Raw genomic sequence first — 17,716 nt, 5'->3', positions numbered from 1 at the left:
CTTTTTATCAAACATTATAAGTATAACATGGGTAGTTTAGTGTTTTGTTTTATAGTAACACATATATATGGGCTATGTTCGCTGTTGTTTTAGCTTTGTTTGACAAACAATGTCAAGATTAACGTTTTTTTTTACATTTTTAGATGTATTTATATTCCACTTAATTCAATGATTGGTTTTTGATGTTTACCGGAACAAGGAAGGAATTGAACTTAGGATTCTTAATTGTCAAGTTCGTTACCTCTTTAAATGTTTGACGTGCGATATCACGACATGTTTTCCTGTTATTGAATATATGTGTGACAAGTATATTTCATTTCTCAGAAACCACATTCTGTTTCCTCGTTTATGACTTTCTAGTATCACAAATTCACCCTGGTTCTATGTAGGGTTATTGATTCTAAAGTCTTTGAATTCTGCTCTGTGGGAATTGTTTTGTAGATTGTTGTTTGTCTTTTCGCCTTTATACATTTTGTCATGGTGTTGTTTGTCTTTTCGCCTTTATACTTTTTGTCATGGTGTTGTTTGTCTTTTCGCCTTTATACTTTTTGTCATGGTGTTGTTTCTCTTTTCGCCTTTATACTTTTTGTCATGGTGTTGTTTGTCTTTTCGCCTTTATACTTTTTGTCATGGTGTTGTTTGTATTTTCGCCTTGTCTTTTCGCCTTTATACTTTTTGTCATGGTGTTGTTTGTCTTTTCGTCTTTATACTTTTTGTCATGGTGTTGTTTGTCTTTTCGCCTTTATACTTTTTGTCATGGTGTTGTTTGTCTTTTCGCCTTTATACTTTTTTTCATGGTGTTGTTTGTCTTTTCGCCTTTATACTTTTTGTCATGGTGTTGTTTGTCTTTTCGTCTTTATACTTTTTGTCATGGTGTTGTTTGTCTTTTCGCCTTTATACTTTTTGTCATGGTGTTGTTTGTCTTTTCGTCTTTATACTTTTTGTCATGGTGTTGTTTGTCTTTTCGCCTTTATACTTTTTGTCATGGTGTTGTTTGTCTTTTCGCCTTTATACTTTTTGTCATGGTGTTGTTTGTCTTTTCGCCTTTATACTTTTTGTCATGGTGTTGTTTGTCTTTTCGCCTTTATACTTTTTGTCATGGTGTTGTTTGTCTTTTCGCCTTTATACTTTTTGTCATGGTGTTGTTTGTCTTTTCGCCTTAATACTTTTTGTCATGGTGTTGTTTGTCTTTTCGCCTTTATACTTTTTGTCATGGTGTTGTTTGTCTTTTCGTCTTTATACTTTTTGTCATGGTGTTGTTTGTATTTTCGCCTTGTCTTTTCGCCTTTATACTTTTTGTCCTGGTGTTGTATGTCTTTTCGTCTTTATACTTTTTGTCATGGTGTTGTTTGTCTTTTCGTCTTTATACTTTTTGTCATGGTGTTGTTTGTCTTTTCGCCTTTATACTTTTTGTCATGGTGTTGTTTGTCTTTTCGCCTTTATACTTTTTGTCATGGTGTTGTTTGTCTTTTTGTCTTTATTCTTTTTGTCATGGTGTTGTTTGTCTTTTCGTCTTTATACTTTTTGTCATGGTGTTGTTTGTCTTTTCGTCTTTATACTTTTTGTCATGGTGTTGTTTGTCTTTTCGCCTTTATACTTTTTGTCATGGTGTTGTATGTCTTTTCGCCTTTATACTTTTTGTCATGGTGTTGTTTGTCTTTTTGTCTTTATTCTTTTTGTCATGGTGTTGTTTGTCTTTTCGTCTTTATACTTTTTGTCATGGTGTTGTTTGTCTTTTCGCCTTTATACTTTTTGTCATGGTGTTGTTTGTCTTTTCGCCTTTATACTTTTTGTCATGGTGTTGTTTGTGTTTTCGTCTTTATACTTTTTGTCATGGTGTTGTTTGTCTTTTCGTCTTTATACTTTTTGTCATGGTGTTGTTTGTCTTTTCTCCTTTATACTTTTTGTCATGGTGTTGTTTCTCTTTTCGTCTTTATACTTTTTGTCATGGTGTTGTTTGTTTTAACCGTTATCCTACGATTTCTTTAAGCCGTATAAAACCTAACATTTGCGCTTTAAAGATGTTATAGTGTTGCGCGATATTTGGATTTTATATGCGTTATGGTGGAAAAAAGCGGATGTTGACTTTAAACGCCACAGTATGTCCTCTTCCCGATCCGAATCAAAACAATGTATTAATTGAGACAACGGCGTATGGAATAAAATTAAACAACAAGTTGCTCTCTTTAAAAAAAGAAATGCAATCGTGAACCTAAATGCCTGTTTGGTATACATGTTTAAGATTAGATAATTGTTATATCAGATGCATGGTTTTACCTCATTTTTTATATAAGGTGTAAAAACACTGACATGGATTCTTAATGAAACTTCTGTTCAATATTGGGCATAATTTTCATGTTAAAGAAATCGTTTTTCTCTCTCTCTCTACCGATAGATAACGTTACAACATGCTAAATAGGAGGCAACCACTGTATGTTCCATTCTGAGATGCGGTTGTGAAAATTAGAGGTAGCTTCCTGGCTAAAGTCGACATGTAAATGTCAAAACAGTCATTGTTTTGAAGAAGTTTAAAGAAATGAATCATGATTATTTGCTTTTGTAGCAAGTTTGAAAATAGTTCAAAACCCTAAGCTATATTCGTAGTTGTTAATCCCGTACTAAAACCGTTCTGGAAAACCAATTACACTGGTTTGTATGGTTTGGTCATTGGCTATCATATTCAAGATATGCTTGATCTCAATTTATTTATACCCAAGGCAACAAACTTTTAGAGTAGAAACAATTTGAAACATCAACTTTATACTTAAATTAGTTTATTCAAACACATCTCACTTTTTCATTTCATAACTTGTCCGTTTGTAAATTAGCCAAAATATAATGAAGTTGTTGATTTGTTGTTTTTATATGATTGTGTGACAGACAGAGGAAAGCAGGAACAACAGTGCCAATTTTAGTATAGCTCATGTCCAGTACGCAATTTCAAAATCCTGTTCAAAATGTCCGTTGAATACGGATATTGATTTTTAAGAAAACAATTTGTTACTAAGGTGTGTTATTTTTTGCTACTTAATAAAAAAACCGTTTTTTTATCGCCTAATTTGTAAAGATATCGTCATATTTTTTCGCCAAAAACGCTCTAGGCCTCTTTGTTGTTAGGGATGAGGGATCAATAAATACCCTGTCACGTCCGGTCTGTGTTTTTGTTTATGTTTTTCTGCTTTGTATCGATCTGATGAGTGAAGCCTTTTTCAACTGATTTTATTAGTTTGTTCTTAATATGTTGTGCTGTTACAACACTGTCCCAGGTTATGTGCCTGTCCCAAGTCAGGAGCCTGTAGTTCAGTGGTTGTCGTTGGTTCATGTCTGTCATATTTGTTTTTTTGGTAAATTGTTTTGTTATAAATTAGGCCGTTAGTTTTCTCAATTGGATTGTTTCATAATAATTATGTCGGGGCCTTTTATAGCCGACTATACGGTATGGGTTTTTTTCTCATTAATGAAAGGCCGTATGGTTGTCTATAATTGCTTACACCCATTTCTTTTTAACTTTGGTGGATAGTTGTCTCATTGGCAATCATACCACATTTTCGTATTTTTATATAGATCCTCTCAATTCGCTTATGAATACAGATTGCCTCAACTCCTTGAAAACAAAATCACGGAATTCCCAGACTCTTGCACTGATTCTTCATTAGTTTGGACATGAAGTTGTGCATCTGCTACTTCAACTTTTAGTCTGATATTTTGTGTGTGTGTTGGTTTGGAGGGGATCAAATACCACAAAGAATGTCACTAAGTGTGTCTGAAAATCGTTAAATATTAATAGAATTATTCTACGGACTCAAACGCATATTCATTTATAGACTGCACTAAAAGGTGCCTTGAACATTTTGTCGCAATTTCCAGGGTAAATTTGCATTTTTATCAGATTAAGTATGTTTTTTCTATATATAAAAAGGGGAAGATGGGTTATGATTGCCAATGAGACAACTCTCCACCAGAGACCAAATGACGTAGAACTGAAGTTAACAACTATATGTCACAGTACGGCCTTCAAAAACGAGTAAAACCCATACCCTGTAGTACATTGTAAGATATGTAAGGCCGCGAAATGACAAATGTAAAACAATTCATACGAGAAAACTAACTGCCTGATGTCATCGAGTTGTCTTTTTTTATTGCTATTGTTTCCTTATTTATATTTGGATAAAAATGTAGAGCCTTTTAAAATTACTATAAATAGAATTTCATTATATTATATCTCTGACTGTATCTGTCATCACTCAGTCTCTATAAAAAAACATTCGGGTTTTTTTTTATCTCTGACCCTGTATCAGTATGTCACCACTGCTGTTGCATATGCATAATATCAAACCGCTCAAAATATTTTTATAACTTAAAAGTAAAATGTTTCGTTGTAGCATCTTATATCTGCATTTTACACATCTCAACGGTTATAAGGTTCAGTTTGTTTTTCTTTAATCTATTTTCTATTTAGTTTAATTTGTATTTTGATAACGATACAGGAATACAGGAAAGTTTGTCCCGATATTTTACCAATTAAAGTAATGAACTTCTAATAATAATTCCATTTTTTGCTATTTTAAATGAAAAAGGAATAATTTTAGAAACACTTTGTTTGTTCGCATCTTTCTTGGACGTAGATAATCTGCAATGTGAACGCAGCTTGTAATTCAGAAAACTTAACATATGCGACGCTAATCTAATTTAAGTGTAATTTATTTTATGATTACTATTTAGCGTCTCCCAGTTTCAAATCCTGTAAGAAAGTTCGAGCCAACATAAGTCCCCAAACTTTTCCTATATGTTTTAAATGGTCCTATTTGAGTTAATTTTGCCTATACCTGATGTTCTAATCCTATTAAATTTAATAAGTCTATAAGAGTTGTAGTTCTTTCAATTTAAACTGAACATGCTTTTGTTATTTGCAATTGAATATATTTCTACATTTACAGCTTACTCAAATAACCCTAATTACTAAACAAATTCTAAGGAAAATTGAAAACGTATTCAAAGCAAATAATGCAGAAGTTCGTCTTGTCAGAGATCATAAAACAAAATTATTTTTTGTATATAGAATATGTATACGATAACAAGTTGTGCCCGATTTTTGGCCGACATGATTTAGAATTAAAGGGGACCAGGTAGATGTCAATGAGACAGCAACCCATCAACATAACGAAAAACATTTAAAAAGTGGTGATCATACTCTTAACCCGAGTCAACCAAACAAGATATTATGATTCTGTTGCCATGTATTTCTTACATATATGCGTGCGACAGATTTACAATCATTATATCCTTTTACAGTTTCATATCGATATTTATGACAAAAAGTTAACTAATTGTTGGAAATAATGATGCTTAGTTTTAATGTACGCATGATTATGTTCTGTCGAGTCGTATATGAAGCTTTGTACATATTAGCAATGTAAACGTTTTCTTATGTTTCTGGGTTTAGTATTCTTACTTTTGTTGCTGGTTCTTTTTGTTATGAATTTTTTATATGTATTGGCTTGTCTTATTTCATATCAAAGGTTTTGTCTGTGTGAGGACTTCCACTGGTCTGCAATATAATCTAAATTGTAATTTTAGGATTTCAAAAAAATTGGTTAGAAGAGAAGTCGAAAAAACCAACATCATGGTTAAAAAAAAACGATAAAACAAACCTAGTCCAAAAACACAACACAGAATACGAAAATTTAAAAAACAGGAAGGATTAACAGTTCGTGTTCAAATAGTGAAACCAACATGCTACTCCTTTTAGAATACGTTAATGAGTCATATCCAGTGATATCAATTCATAAAATGTCAGATTGTAGAATGTATTTTGTCTAACCGTAAGACATTACCAAAGTCATAAACCATAGGTATATCCAATCATAAACTTGACCGAATGTAAAAGTAGCTTTTCAGAAGAATGGATACGCAAGATTGTGACTGATTGAAACAAAATATCACAAAAATTTGAATACAAACATCACAGACCCCTTTAAAAAGAAAAGTAGGAGTTACATCCGTTGGTCCGGAAAGATAAATAACCTCATCATAGATAAGGCAGTTTCTGCTCACTAGTGGCATCAGTATTGGTGCATGTAAATAAACTCATCATACACACCAGGCTTAACATTTTGTATACACAAGACGCGCTTTACGACCACAAAAAAAAAACTCATCAGTGATGCTGGAATCATAAAAGTTAAAAAGACCAAAAAATGAACTTGAAGTCGAGTAGATATTTATATGATGTATTTAGTTATTTCTAAGTATTGATTCTGAATGAAGCAAGTACAATTTTGGTGATAAGTCACGTTCGGTGATGTCACAATGGAAATAAAAGGGATGGGGTTGTGACAAAGACGAGAGGAAAGCATATCCTGGTCATATGTGATATAAATATTCCATAAGGGTCAACAACATCATGATAGGTGTCTACAAAAGTGTAGATGGGAAGACACCATCTAATAACAACAATCCTCTTTCGACAAATCATGATAGGAAAGCAAGCCCTGGAATATCTATCAACGGGGAAATATAAACTCCACAAGCAGTTGTTGTTAGGATGTTGCTACAAAGAAATTGAGATCGCACAATGGTCAAATTGAAATCATCTCTTTCGTCGTAAAGTTTGGTATTTAACCGACCCTTATTGTCATTTTTTTTATTCAATATATTGAAGCAAACAATTCTCTCTTTGGTATCCATTACTTCAAGTTCAATGGAATATATGCACAAATGGTCACTAAACTTGATTTATTCAATGAGAATACCAAAATGTAAATAAAAGGAAAAAGCCAGTTTGAGAAGCTCCTATAAGATTTTTTTATCAAGTAAACAATATAATTATTTATATTCGACAAATTTACACTACAGTTTTTGTTGAATCCGGGGGTAATGTTATGTGTAAAGGTAGTTCGAGTGTCATGACTCAAAAGATCTGTAGATAGAATTTAAATGAAAGTTGCAAACAATTTCTATATGTAACAAAACAGCTCCGTTTTCGTTTCTTATATGTAGTATAATGGTTTAGAACAAATTCTAAAGGACGTATAACGACTTTGTGGTTAATGCCAATGAAACGTATTAAGAATATGTCATACAGTCTTCATATTTAAAAAACCGTTACAGTACAGCCACTATTGGCAGTCTTACCAAAGATTTTTTAAGCGCGCGACGAGAAAATGCATATTTACATCCAGTCTGATTGGCGGAGTCAATTAAAACACATGTTTAAAACTACACAACTATACTTTTACAACAACCTATGTAGGAGTTAATTGAAAAATACGTTTTACACTATGCAATTTAATCGTAACATCAACTTTTGCTGAAAGAGGGCATATATTACCTGTGATTAATGTTTAAAATATGCTGATACATCCGATCTAAATTTAGACGCTTGCTTAAGGTCATGTTTCTGGAGAATGCAAATCTCACTGTAACTAAGGAAAACCCGAGCTAATTTTTGGAAAGGAAACATTCATGACACGCTGTAAGGCTATTGTGTATAAAATTCAATCTGGAAAAATGTGGATGCTTTGTCCTTCAAATTCTTACACTTAACTTTCATAGGAAGGATTTTACTGGCACATTACTTTTAAGAAGGTTAAATACAGTTCAATACTTTTTATGTGCTTTTTGTGCATTGGAAATGACTGCTATACGAGTGGTTTGTAAGAAGTGCCGTAATACCTGCTTGTCTCCGCCACTTTTATGTCAGATGTATCTTAGTAAGGTTTACCGTAATACCTGGTTGTCTCCGCCACTTTCATGTCAGATATATCTTAGTAAGGAGCGCCGTAATACTTGGTTGTCTCTTCCACTTTCTTGCCAGATGTATCTTAGTAAGGATTTCCGTAATACCTGGTTGTCTTCACTACTTTCATGTCAGATGTATCTTAGTAGGGATTGCCGTAATACCTGGTTGTCTCCGCCACTTTCATGTAAGATGTATCTTAGTAAGTAGCGCCGTAATACCTGGTTGTCTCCGCCACTTTCATGTCAGATGTATCTTAGTAAGGAGCGCCGTAATACCTGGTTGTCTCCGCCACTTTCATGTCAGATGTATCTTAGTAAGGAGCGCCGTAATACTTGGTTGTCTCTGCCACTTTCATGTCAGATGTATCATAGTAAGGATTTCCGTAATACCTGGTTGTCTCCGCCACTTTCATGTCAGATATATCTTAGTTAGGAGCGCCGTAATACCTGGTTGTCTCCGCCACTTTCATGTCAGATATATCTTAGTTAGGAGCGCCATAATACTTGGTTGTCTCTGCCACTTTCATGTCAGATGTATCTTAGTAAGGATTGCCGTAATACCTGGTTGTCTCTGCCACATTCATGTCAGATGTATCTTAGTAAGGATTGCCGTAGTACCTGATTGTCTCTACCACTTTCATGTCAGATGTATCTTAGTAAGGAGCCCCGTAATACCTGGTTGTCTCCGCCACTTTCATGTCAGATGTATCTTAGTAAGTACCGCCGTTATGCTTGGTTGTTTCCGCCACTTTCATGTCAGATGTATCTTAGTAAGGATTGCCGTAATACCTGGTTGTCTCCGCTACTTTCATGTCAGATGTATCTTAGTAAGGAGCGCCGTAATACCTGGTTGTCTCCGACACTTTCATGTCAGATGTATCTTAGTAAGGAGCGCCGTAATACCTGGTTGTTTCCGACACTTTCATGTCAGATGTATCTTAGTAAGGAGCGCCGTAATACCTGGTTGTCTCCGCCACTTTCATGTCAGATGTATCTTAGTAAGGAGCACCGTAATACCTGGTTGTCTCCGCCACTTTCATGTCAGATGTATCTTAGTAAGGAGCGCCGTAATACCTGGTTGTTTCCCACACTTTCATGTCAGATGTATCTTAGTAAGGATTTCCGTAATACCTGGTTGTCTCCGCCACTTTCATGTCAGATATATCTAAGTTAGGAGCGCCGTAATACTTGGTTGTCTCTGCCACTTTCATGTCAGATGTATCTTAGTAAGGATTGCCGTAATGCCTGGTTGTCTCTGCCACATTCATATCAGATGTATCTTAGTAAGGATTGCCGTAATACCTGGTTGTCTCTACCACATTCATGTCAGATGTATCTAAGTAAGGATTGCCGTAGTACCTGGTTGTCTCTACCACTTTCATGTCAGATGTATCTTAGTAAGGATTGCCATAATACCTAGTTGTCTACGCCACTTTCATGTCAGATGTATCTTAGTAAGTAGCGCCGTAATACCTAGTTGTCTCCGCCACTTTCATGTCAGATGTATCTTAGTAAGGAGCGTCGTTATACCTGATTGTCTCCGCCACTTTCATGTCAGATTTATCTTAGTAAGTTCCGCCGTAATACTTGGTTGTTTCCGCCACTTTCATGTCAGATGCATCTTAGTAATGATATCCGTAATACCTGGTTGTTTCCGATACTTTCATGTCAGATGTATCTTAGTAAGGAGCGCCGTAATACCTGGTTGTCTCCGACACTTTTATGTCAGATGTATCTTAGTAAGGAGCGCCGTAATACTTGGTTGTCTCTGCCACTTTCATGTCAGATGTATCTTAGTAAGGATTGCCGTAATACCTGGTTGTCTATGCCACTTTCATGTCAGATGTATCTAAGTAAGGATTGCCGTAGTACCTGGTTGTCTCTACCACTTTCATGTCAGATGTATCTTAGTAAGGATTGCCATAATACCTGGTTGTCTACGCCACTTTCATGTCAGATGTATCTTAGTAAGGAGCGCCGTAATACCTGGTTGTCTCCGCCACTTTCATGTCAGATGTATCTTAGTAAGTACCGCCGTTATACTTGGTTGTTTCTGCCACTTTCATGTAAGATGTATCTTAGTAAGGATTGCCTTAATACCTGGTTGTCTCCGCTACTTTCATGTCAGATGTATCTTAGTAAGGAGCGCCGTAATACCTGGTTGTCTCCGACACTTTCATGTCAGATGTATCTTAGTAAGGAGCGCCGTAATACCTGGTTGTTTCCGACACTTTCATGTCAGATGTATCTTAGTAAGGAGCGCCGTAATACCTAGTTGTCTCCGACACTTTCATGTCAGATGTTTCTTAGTAAGGAGCGCCGTAATACTTGTATCTTAGTAAGGGTTGCCGTAATAGCTGGTTGTCTCCGCCAGTTTTATGTCAGATGTATCTTAGTAAGTACCGCCGTTATACTTGGTTGTTTCTGCCACTTTCATGTAAGATGTATCTTAGTAAGGATTGCCGTAATACCTGGTTGTCTCCGCTACTTTCATGTCAGATGTATCTTAGTAAGGAGCGCCGTAATACCTGGTTGTCTCCGACACTTTCATGTCAGATGTATCTTAGTAAGGAGCGCCGTAATACCTGGTTGTTTCCGACACTTTCATGTCAGATGTATCTTAGTAAGGAGCGCCGTAATACCTAGTTGTCTCCGACACTTTCATGTCAGATGTTTCTTAGTAAGGAGCGCCGTAATACTTGTATCTTAGTAAGGGTTGCCGTAATAGCTGGTTGTCTCCGCCAGTTTTATGTCAGATGTATCTTAGTAAGGAGCGCCGTAATACCTGGTTGTCTCCGCCACTTTCATGTCAGGAATATCATAGTTTATAATATATTTATGATGATCTTTGACTTTTCAAAAGGAACATCACGTATATAAGTTCTCTTATTTTATTTACGTTTAGTTGTCTATCTATTAAAAAAAAGAACAGAGTTTCAATGACCAGGTGCGTTGCATATATTTTGTCTGTCCAGGGCAATAACTACCAAAACTGTTTTTCTTTCTTTTAAACTTTTTATAAATTCTTACAAGAAATGAAGGCATGAAATCGCTAACAATGTTATTTTTCTACATATTTATATTTCCAAGGATCAAAACTCCCATAAAAAATAGTTGGTCGGCACTCTTCCAAGACCTTATATAAACCTTTGATATACATTTCATAACAATCTAACAAGCAATTAATGTACGTGTGCGAGGGCTTACAATGCAATTTTCTATATGATTAACATGTCCAAGGGACACAACTCTTTTAAAATAGTTGACACGCATTAATTTTCGAACTTGTACGAGACAATTGATATCAATTTCCAAGATATCTTGCAAGAATTGTACACGTGGGAGCGCTTACAATGCAATTTCCTATAGAATTTACATTTTTAAGAAACACAACTCTTGTAAAAATAATTGATCAGAATCGAGTTCCACATAAACCATATTTTAACAGTATGAAGATACAGTGCTTGAAAGGGTTTCTTAAAGTAAACGAGAAGCTTGCCAAAACGATAAAAATGAAATGGTCGTTCATTTAAAAAACTGCCAAAGTTTCACAAAATCTAAAATAAAATAAAAAAGAAAGAAAGTCAAAATGACAATGATTTAACTTGTATTTGAAAGATAATACATATGTAAATATTTGTTTTGGTTTGAATGCCTTTCATATTCATGTCTTCCTTAAATATTTACCAATATCTATCAAAGCTTTCGAGCCATTTATCAAAACAAAAAAATATCCAATCCCAAACAAAAACTTGTTGTGAAATTATGAATACCTCTCAGATACAAACTAACTCATTTTATTTTCGGATGACCTTTCATGCAAACTGTTGCCTTATACATGTACATGTAGTTTAAGATTGTTTTCAACACCAATGTTTAGCTATGAATAACATTTCGATTGTATTCATATAATGGTTTTTGAATTCTTTAAAGTATATCAATGTGACAATTTCATATTCAATTCGAGTATGTTTTTATTTTCTGATTTCGACCCTCTTTGTTAGACTCGGCATCCCTTTTTTCGCTGATTTGAGAGAACTAACCGAAATCATGTCCCCTCCCCAACTCTACCACACACCCTCTCTAGTATTCTAAATTCCATCGTATTACAGTTTTCAATATTGGCAGTCTTGTTCGAATTTAACAATAAAAGTGCATAAATTTCACATTATCTGTGTTTATCGACGACGTTAAAAGGCATCGTGTTTGTAGGCTTGCTGTTAGTCACCCAAATAACAGTCTTTGAATATTTATATCAGATTTATTTTCTCTCATAAAAATAAAACTGCTAACCACCGGAATATAGATTTTTAAATTGTTTCCAACAAAGAAATACACAATTACAAAACTTGATTAATATTGAGTTCATTATTCAAATAAACAATGTTTCGGTTAACAGTTTTGAATTAGTTAATTTTAGATGAATTGATTGTTTTAATTGGATTATATAGTCGCTTAATTAAAAGTTATTAATATTTTAGTGGTAACTTAAATACCATGTAAAGGTAAAATCGGAGATGATAAATGTCTCACAGAATTGTATATAACAGACCGCTATTAATACGTGCTAATTCATTCCAATTATTTGAAAATTTTGCTTCCCTTAATTTAGTAAACGTCATTAAATGAATGCTTACGTAATACATTTATTAAACCAAACAGCGATGAGAAACCAATCAGGTCTATATAGGCGACAGCCATCAGCTTCACGTGACATCTACAGCCATCAGCTTCACGTGACATCTACAGCGTGGAGATTGCTCCTCCTTCTGTTTGCATCCTTTAAATTTGACGTCAAACCTTAAATCAAGAAAAAGAAATTGATTTGACATTTGGAAGTTTCAAACTGATTAGTTTGTTTACAGATTTAATTATTCATCTAACCAAGACTGAAATAATTATAATCGGTCCGGGTTGCAGGTTTTTACATGTTGGATATTAATTCATATTTTTTTTCTTTACTGTCTAATGGAGCGTATGAGGATAGCTTTACATTAAAACTTATCAAAGATTACAGGCCGTAGGTTCCATGTAGGTGCTTTCTGTGTCAGCAATTTAAATAAAAACCAACATTAATTGACTTGGAATTGATGAATTGTATATATGTTGGATGGATATTGGGAAATTTCAAGAACTAACCAGTAAATGGATTTCCATTGTCTGAAACTGTAGTATATTTCCTTTTGTGTCAAGTAAAATGAAATATGTAAAGACTGTGGGAATTTGTGTTGTTGAACTTAGCAACAAGTGCGCGAACAAATGTTGATATGAAATAACATTTCTGAAGGACAAAATGTACATGATAACTGTAAACCAACACATTCATCAATTTCGTTTGAATCAGTAACAAAAAGAGCGATGAGCAATTCAGATTCTTTAGTGTTTTCCGTTCCGGTTACCGCTATTATTGGAAGTTTGATTGCGATATGTATCATACTTACAATTTTTGGTAATTTTATTGTTTTATTGGCTTTCATTAAAGTAAAGAATCTACGAACCTTCAGTGATTATTTGATCCTAAACTTAGCAATATCTGACTTGATCATAGGAGCTATATGTATTCCTTTTTACGCACCGTACGTGTTGACTGGTAGGTGGTCTTTGGGACATGGAATGTGCCTCATTTGGCTTGTGATTGATTATATTACACCGGCGGCTTCGGCTATAAATATATTCATCATAAGTTTGGACCGTTATATACAAGTTGCATATCCGCTTTGGGCAAGGAATAATCAAACCACGACTTTACTAGTTATATTTATTCTTATCCCATGGGTTATACCCACGTTGTACTTTGTTCCAGCCATTTGCCTCTGGGAGGTGACAAAAGGGCGCGTTATACCGGATGGAGAATGTTTTTTGCCATACAACAATAATGTGACCGTCCTTTCGATTGGTGCATGCATCGAATTTGTATTTCCATTTGTTACAGTTTCTACCTTCAATTTGCTTGTATACTTGAGTATTCGACGAAGAAGTAAGAAATTTTGGCCATCAATACAAAATTCTCGACAAATATCGACGCCACGTCCAGCACCATCTTCCTCTGAGACGGGACCATCTAGAATTGTATTGGATGAACAGGAAATGATTGTAACTACCGGTAAGTCTGACAATAACCACCAGAAAATTGCCTTACAACGTGACAGAAAGGCGGCTAGATCTCTCTTTATTTTTGTGTTTATGTTTGCAATCTGTTGGATGCCATACGAGGTTCTAGCTACAACAAGTACCATCTGTGGAAGGGATTGTATTAACTCTAAATTGTTCGAGTTTACTTTTTGGATTCTCTGGTTGAATTCGACTATTAATCCAATTTTGTATCCACTTCTTCATTCGAGATATCGCATCGCATTTTATAAAATACTTGCAGTGAAACAAAATACAGTTGGTCCGATGATACAGTCTATTAATTCCTGAATGTATCCTCCTTTTTCAGTGTCACATTACATATTAACATTTAGAAGCTGTACAAGTGTTATTAATAGTATAACTATGCTATTTGTGTGATATGTTACTTATAATAAATGCTGCCAATTAAGTGCACTGATGTTGAATTTCGAATACGGCTAAGTTATACGTCCATTGATTACAAGAGGTAATGGTAATATAGCGTCAGTAAATATAGTGATGTTGTACTCCACAGAACAGCTTACTCAATGGCACAAAAATATAACTCAATGGTAGAAAACTTTAGTCAACTATTTCCGCGATCAAAACATTTTCCGGTGTAATAGTTGTCTTTAATATCTGTTTTTGCCATGACTGTACCGCTATCTTTCTTGTTTGTATTAAAAAAAACAATATATATATATAGACTTCATATGGCTTTACAAGACATATTTATTAGAGTTAGAAAAGAAATCAATCTAATCATTTTGATGAATTCTACCAAGCGATCTTTTTCCAGCTTTATAGTTTTACGTAGGTTTTTATATTGAATAGCAGCTGGTATTATTTTTGTTAACTTATAATTAGTGTATAAAAAGAATTAATCCCTTTTAAGGAAATTTCCTTGACTTTTTATTTTATATCAAATTATCATATACTGAGTTATGTATAATAATAATAAACTATAAGTGTGGCTTCTGGTGTTTGATTATTTTTTATTTCATAAAACCACTCAGGGAGTTGAGAAAAATAACCTTATTTAGTAGTGAATTTGCTATCAGCTGGTCTCCTAACTCAAATGACCTTTCATCATAAGTTGTCCCTCAAGCAGATTTCAATGATGAAGGAAAAACAAATTATAAAAATAATCTGATTCCGCTTAAACACTGTGCAACAACTGCAAACAGCTGTACTATTATTAAATTTGTGTATTATTCATTTTACTTTTACAAAAAAAACAATAGTACAAAAACAAAAACACAAACAAAACGCATTCTGCGGTTCATAAAGATAAAAATAACCAGTTTGTACCGTACAATACATAAAAGTCCTTAAATAAAAACACTACTGAAACATTTTAATAAAACAAATTCTAGGAGACGATCTCAGAGATAAATATATATGTACGAAGGCAATGCACATAGAGAAAAGATGGGGTTTTTTTTGTGTGTAAATTAATCAGGCGATGAAAATCAGTGTGTATCCGAATTTTTGTCTGAATGACGATCAACCAATCCTGCATGTGTCAGTCTGTAAAACCCATGTAAAGGTTGATGATGAAAGTTCTTCATTAAAATACCAACAACATAAATACCGGTTCTAACACGTTGTTATTTGCATCTTTTCATTTGGGATTTCTTTTTTTTACTGTAAACACTATTGGAAAGGGTCCTTGTTTTCTAAGGACTGCAGTATCTTTTAAGAAAAAATGGAAAGGTTAATAAAAAACAAAGTAGATAGCATACCACGGACAATGCAGTTCTATAATTATATTCTATAACGGAATTTGATAAGACTGTCGTACAAGTGAGAGGTTTAGCGCTATAAAACCAGGTTCAATCCACCATTTTCTACATTTGAAAATGCCTGTACCAAGTCAGGAATATGACAGTTGTTGTCCATTCGTTTGATGTGTTTTGTCATTTGATTTTGCCATGTGATTAGGGACTTTCCGATTGAATTTTCCTCGGAGTTCAGTATTTTTGTGATTTTACTTTTTACATAGTTTGTAAATTGTTATTAGTTTTTATTCTTGCAAATGAAAGTTAATTTGAAAATATTTTGGAAATATTTAAATATATTTATAAGATTAATTTTGCTTTGATTCATTTAACATCTTCACTTATTTTAAAAATGTAAATTGTTAGTTTTGCTGTAAAGTGTTATAGTGATTGGTGAAAACACAAGCACTAAAAGCATAAGGGTGTTAAATAAGGTAGATTTAATCTTACTTATGGTCCTTCTTAAAAGTGGTATTGGTACTCTAGGGATCTCTTTGGTTAAATTGTTTTATTAATTGACGACGCTTATCCATATCTCCTTCTTTTTAGATAAATGGTTCTCTTACCTCGGGTGTTTTAAATTAGGTGGTCTCTTCGACAGATTGCACTGTACAAGAAAAAAAATACGGAAAAAACCTGAAATTCCGCAGAAACACTGCTTAAAAACTTCTATATTGAGATGGTGTTACAGTTACTCTTACAAAGGAAATCTAATAAAATAAAATAGCAAACATGTAAAAAAAAACATACACAATAAAGGATTGTTTTTCTTTCGAATTTCTTTCTTAATACGAGAGAAGTATTCTTATATGACTGCGCATTTTCTAGATCATATCCTTCTTGTGTGTTATTGAATTATGTTAACGACATAATCAAATCTACCTCTAACAAAGTTTTGGCTATTTGACTATATAGACGGGAAAATAACTTAAAGAGATAGGAGATACAAGGATAAACATGATCAAATATTATTTGTTCTTCATCTATAAAGATAACAAAAAATGGATACGCATGTGGCAAGTATAATTATGTAATGATTGTGTTTCATTCATTATTATAAACCCAATATGGATGACTGGGGGGAAGAAATATGGTCATCCATGGACTTCTCCCATAAGGCAGTTAAACCTACGCTTATAAAGTGCATCAGTTTGGCTGTGCGGAATGTACAAATACGCAAGCATGTCGGGTTAGAATTTGGACGTTAAATCCGATGCCCGTGTAGGGAAAGTGTCATGATCTCTGCAACAACTCTTTGGGGTTGGGAGGGGGGAAGGGTGATAGCCTAAATGCACCTTTTCATCATACCTTCATTTTCCAATGACAGTCTAAATTACCATTCACAGCCCGGTTGATCCACTTTGTAGAACTTCCCCTTGGTATTTATTGTTAATTTGTTCTCTTCCTGAATAAAATTGATTTACTTGATTTGTCACTTGTTGTTACGAAACACCAATCAATCAATCAATTAAATAGTATATCATTGTATCTAGAATTTCAGTCATGTTTCAGACTTTATATAGAAAAAAAACATAAAGTTATAAGACAGTAAACTCGTAATACGTCCAACTAATTAATTTACATGATGAACTCCTTATGTTTTATCTGCTTAAAGTACAGGTGCAAATATTTTTTTTAAATATTTAGAAATATCAATATGTATAAGATTTAACATTTAATGAACCTTGAGAAATGCGGATAATTCTGCTGAATTCTCTTAACGCTTCGCTCAGATTAACTGCGTTTTGTACATCCCGCACAGTTAAACTGATGACCCCACATAATTGGTCTTAATTCCAAAATACCCTTATTCTCCAATGACAATCGAAATTCTCGCCCGTCACCCAGTTGACCCTCTTTGCAGAACGTACTTATTAGATGTATGATTAATTTGTTCTCGTCTTGAATATACACGAAATACTTGCCACTGGGCGTTATACAAACAACTATAATCGAACAATCACTCAAAAAAGCTTATCACAAAACCGTGCTAGCAACATCATATATTAAAAGTTGAGGGAATGTCAATTGGTCTCTGTTTATTTTCCGCGGGAAGATCAATATAGATACTGAATGGAAAAGTA

At 34.1% G+C, this 17,716-nt stretch overlaps 1 protein-coding gene across 1 annotated transcript; it reads left to right on the top strand.

Annotated features, from left to right (window-relative positions):
• Nucleotides 1-12,499: 12,499 nt before the first annotated feature.
• LOC127731729 (histamine H3 receptor-like) lies at nucleotides 12,500-14,832 on the top strand. Its single transcript, XM_052240573.1, has one exon. The coding sequence runs from the start codon at nucleotides 13,099-13,101 to the stop codon at nucleotides 14,158-14,160; it is 1,062 nt and encodes a 353-aa protein (XP_052096533.1). The 5' UTR covers nucleotides 12,500-13,098; the 3' UTR covers nucleotides 14,161-14,832.
• Nucleotides 14,833-17,716: the final 2,884 nt, after the last annotated feature.

The sequence above is a fragment of the Mytilus californianus genome, unplaced genomic scaffold, assembly GCF_021869535.1.
Source record: "Mytilus californianus isolate M0D057914Y unplaced genomic scaffold, xbMytCali1.0.p SCAF_1, whole genome shotgun sequence".
Taxonomy (NCBI): domain Eukaryota; kingdom Metazoa; phylum Mollusca; class Bivalvia; order Mytilida; family Mytilidae; genus Mytilus; species Mytilus californianus.
Note: the sequence above shows the minus strand (reverse complement) of the source record. Positions and strands in the feature narration are given on the sequence as shown.

Bases quoted from the DNA above. Each gene is read 5' to 3' on its own strand.
- LOC127731729 (XM_052240573.1), top strand. From the start codon at position 13,099: ATGAGCAATTCAGATTCTTTAGTGTTTTCCGTTCCGGTTACCGCTATT.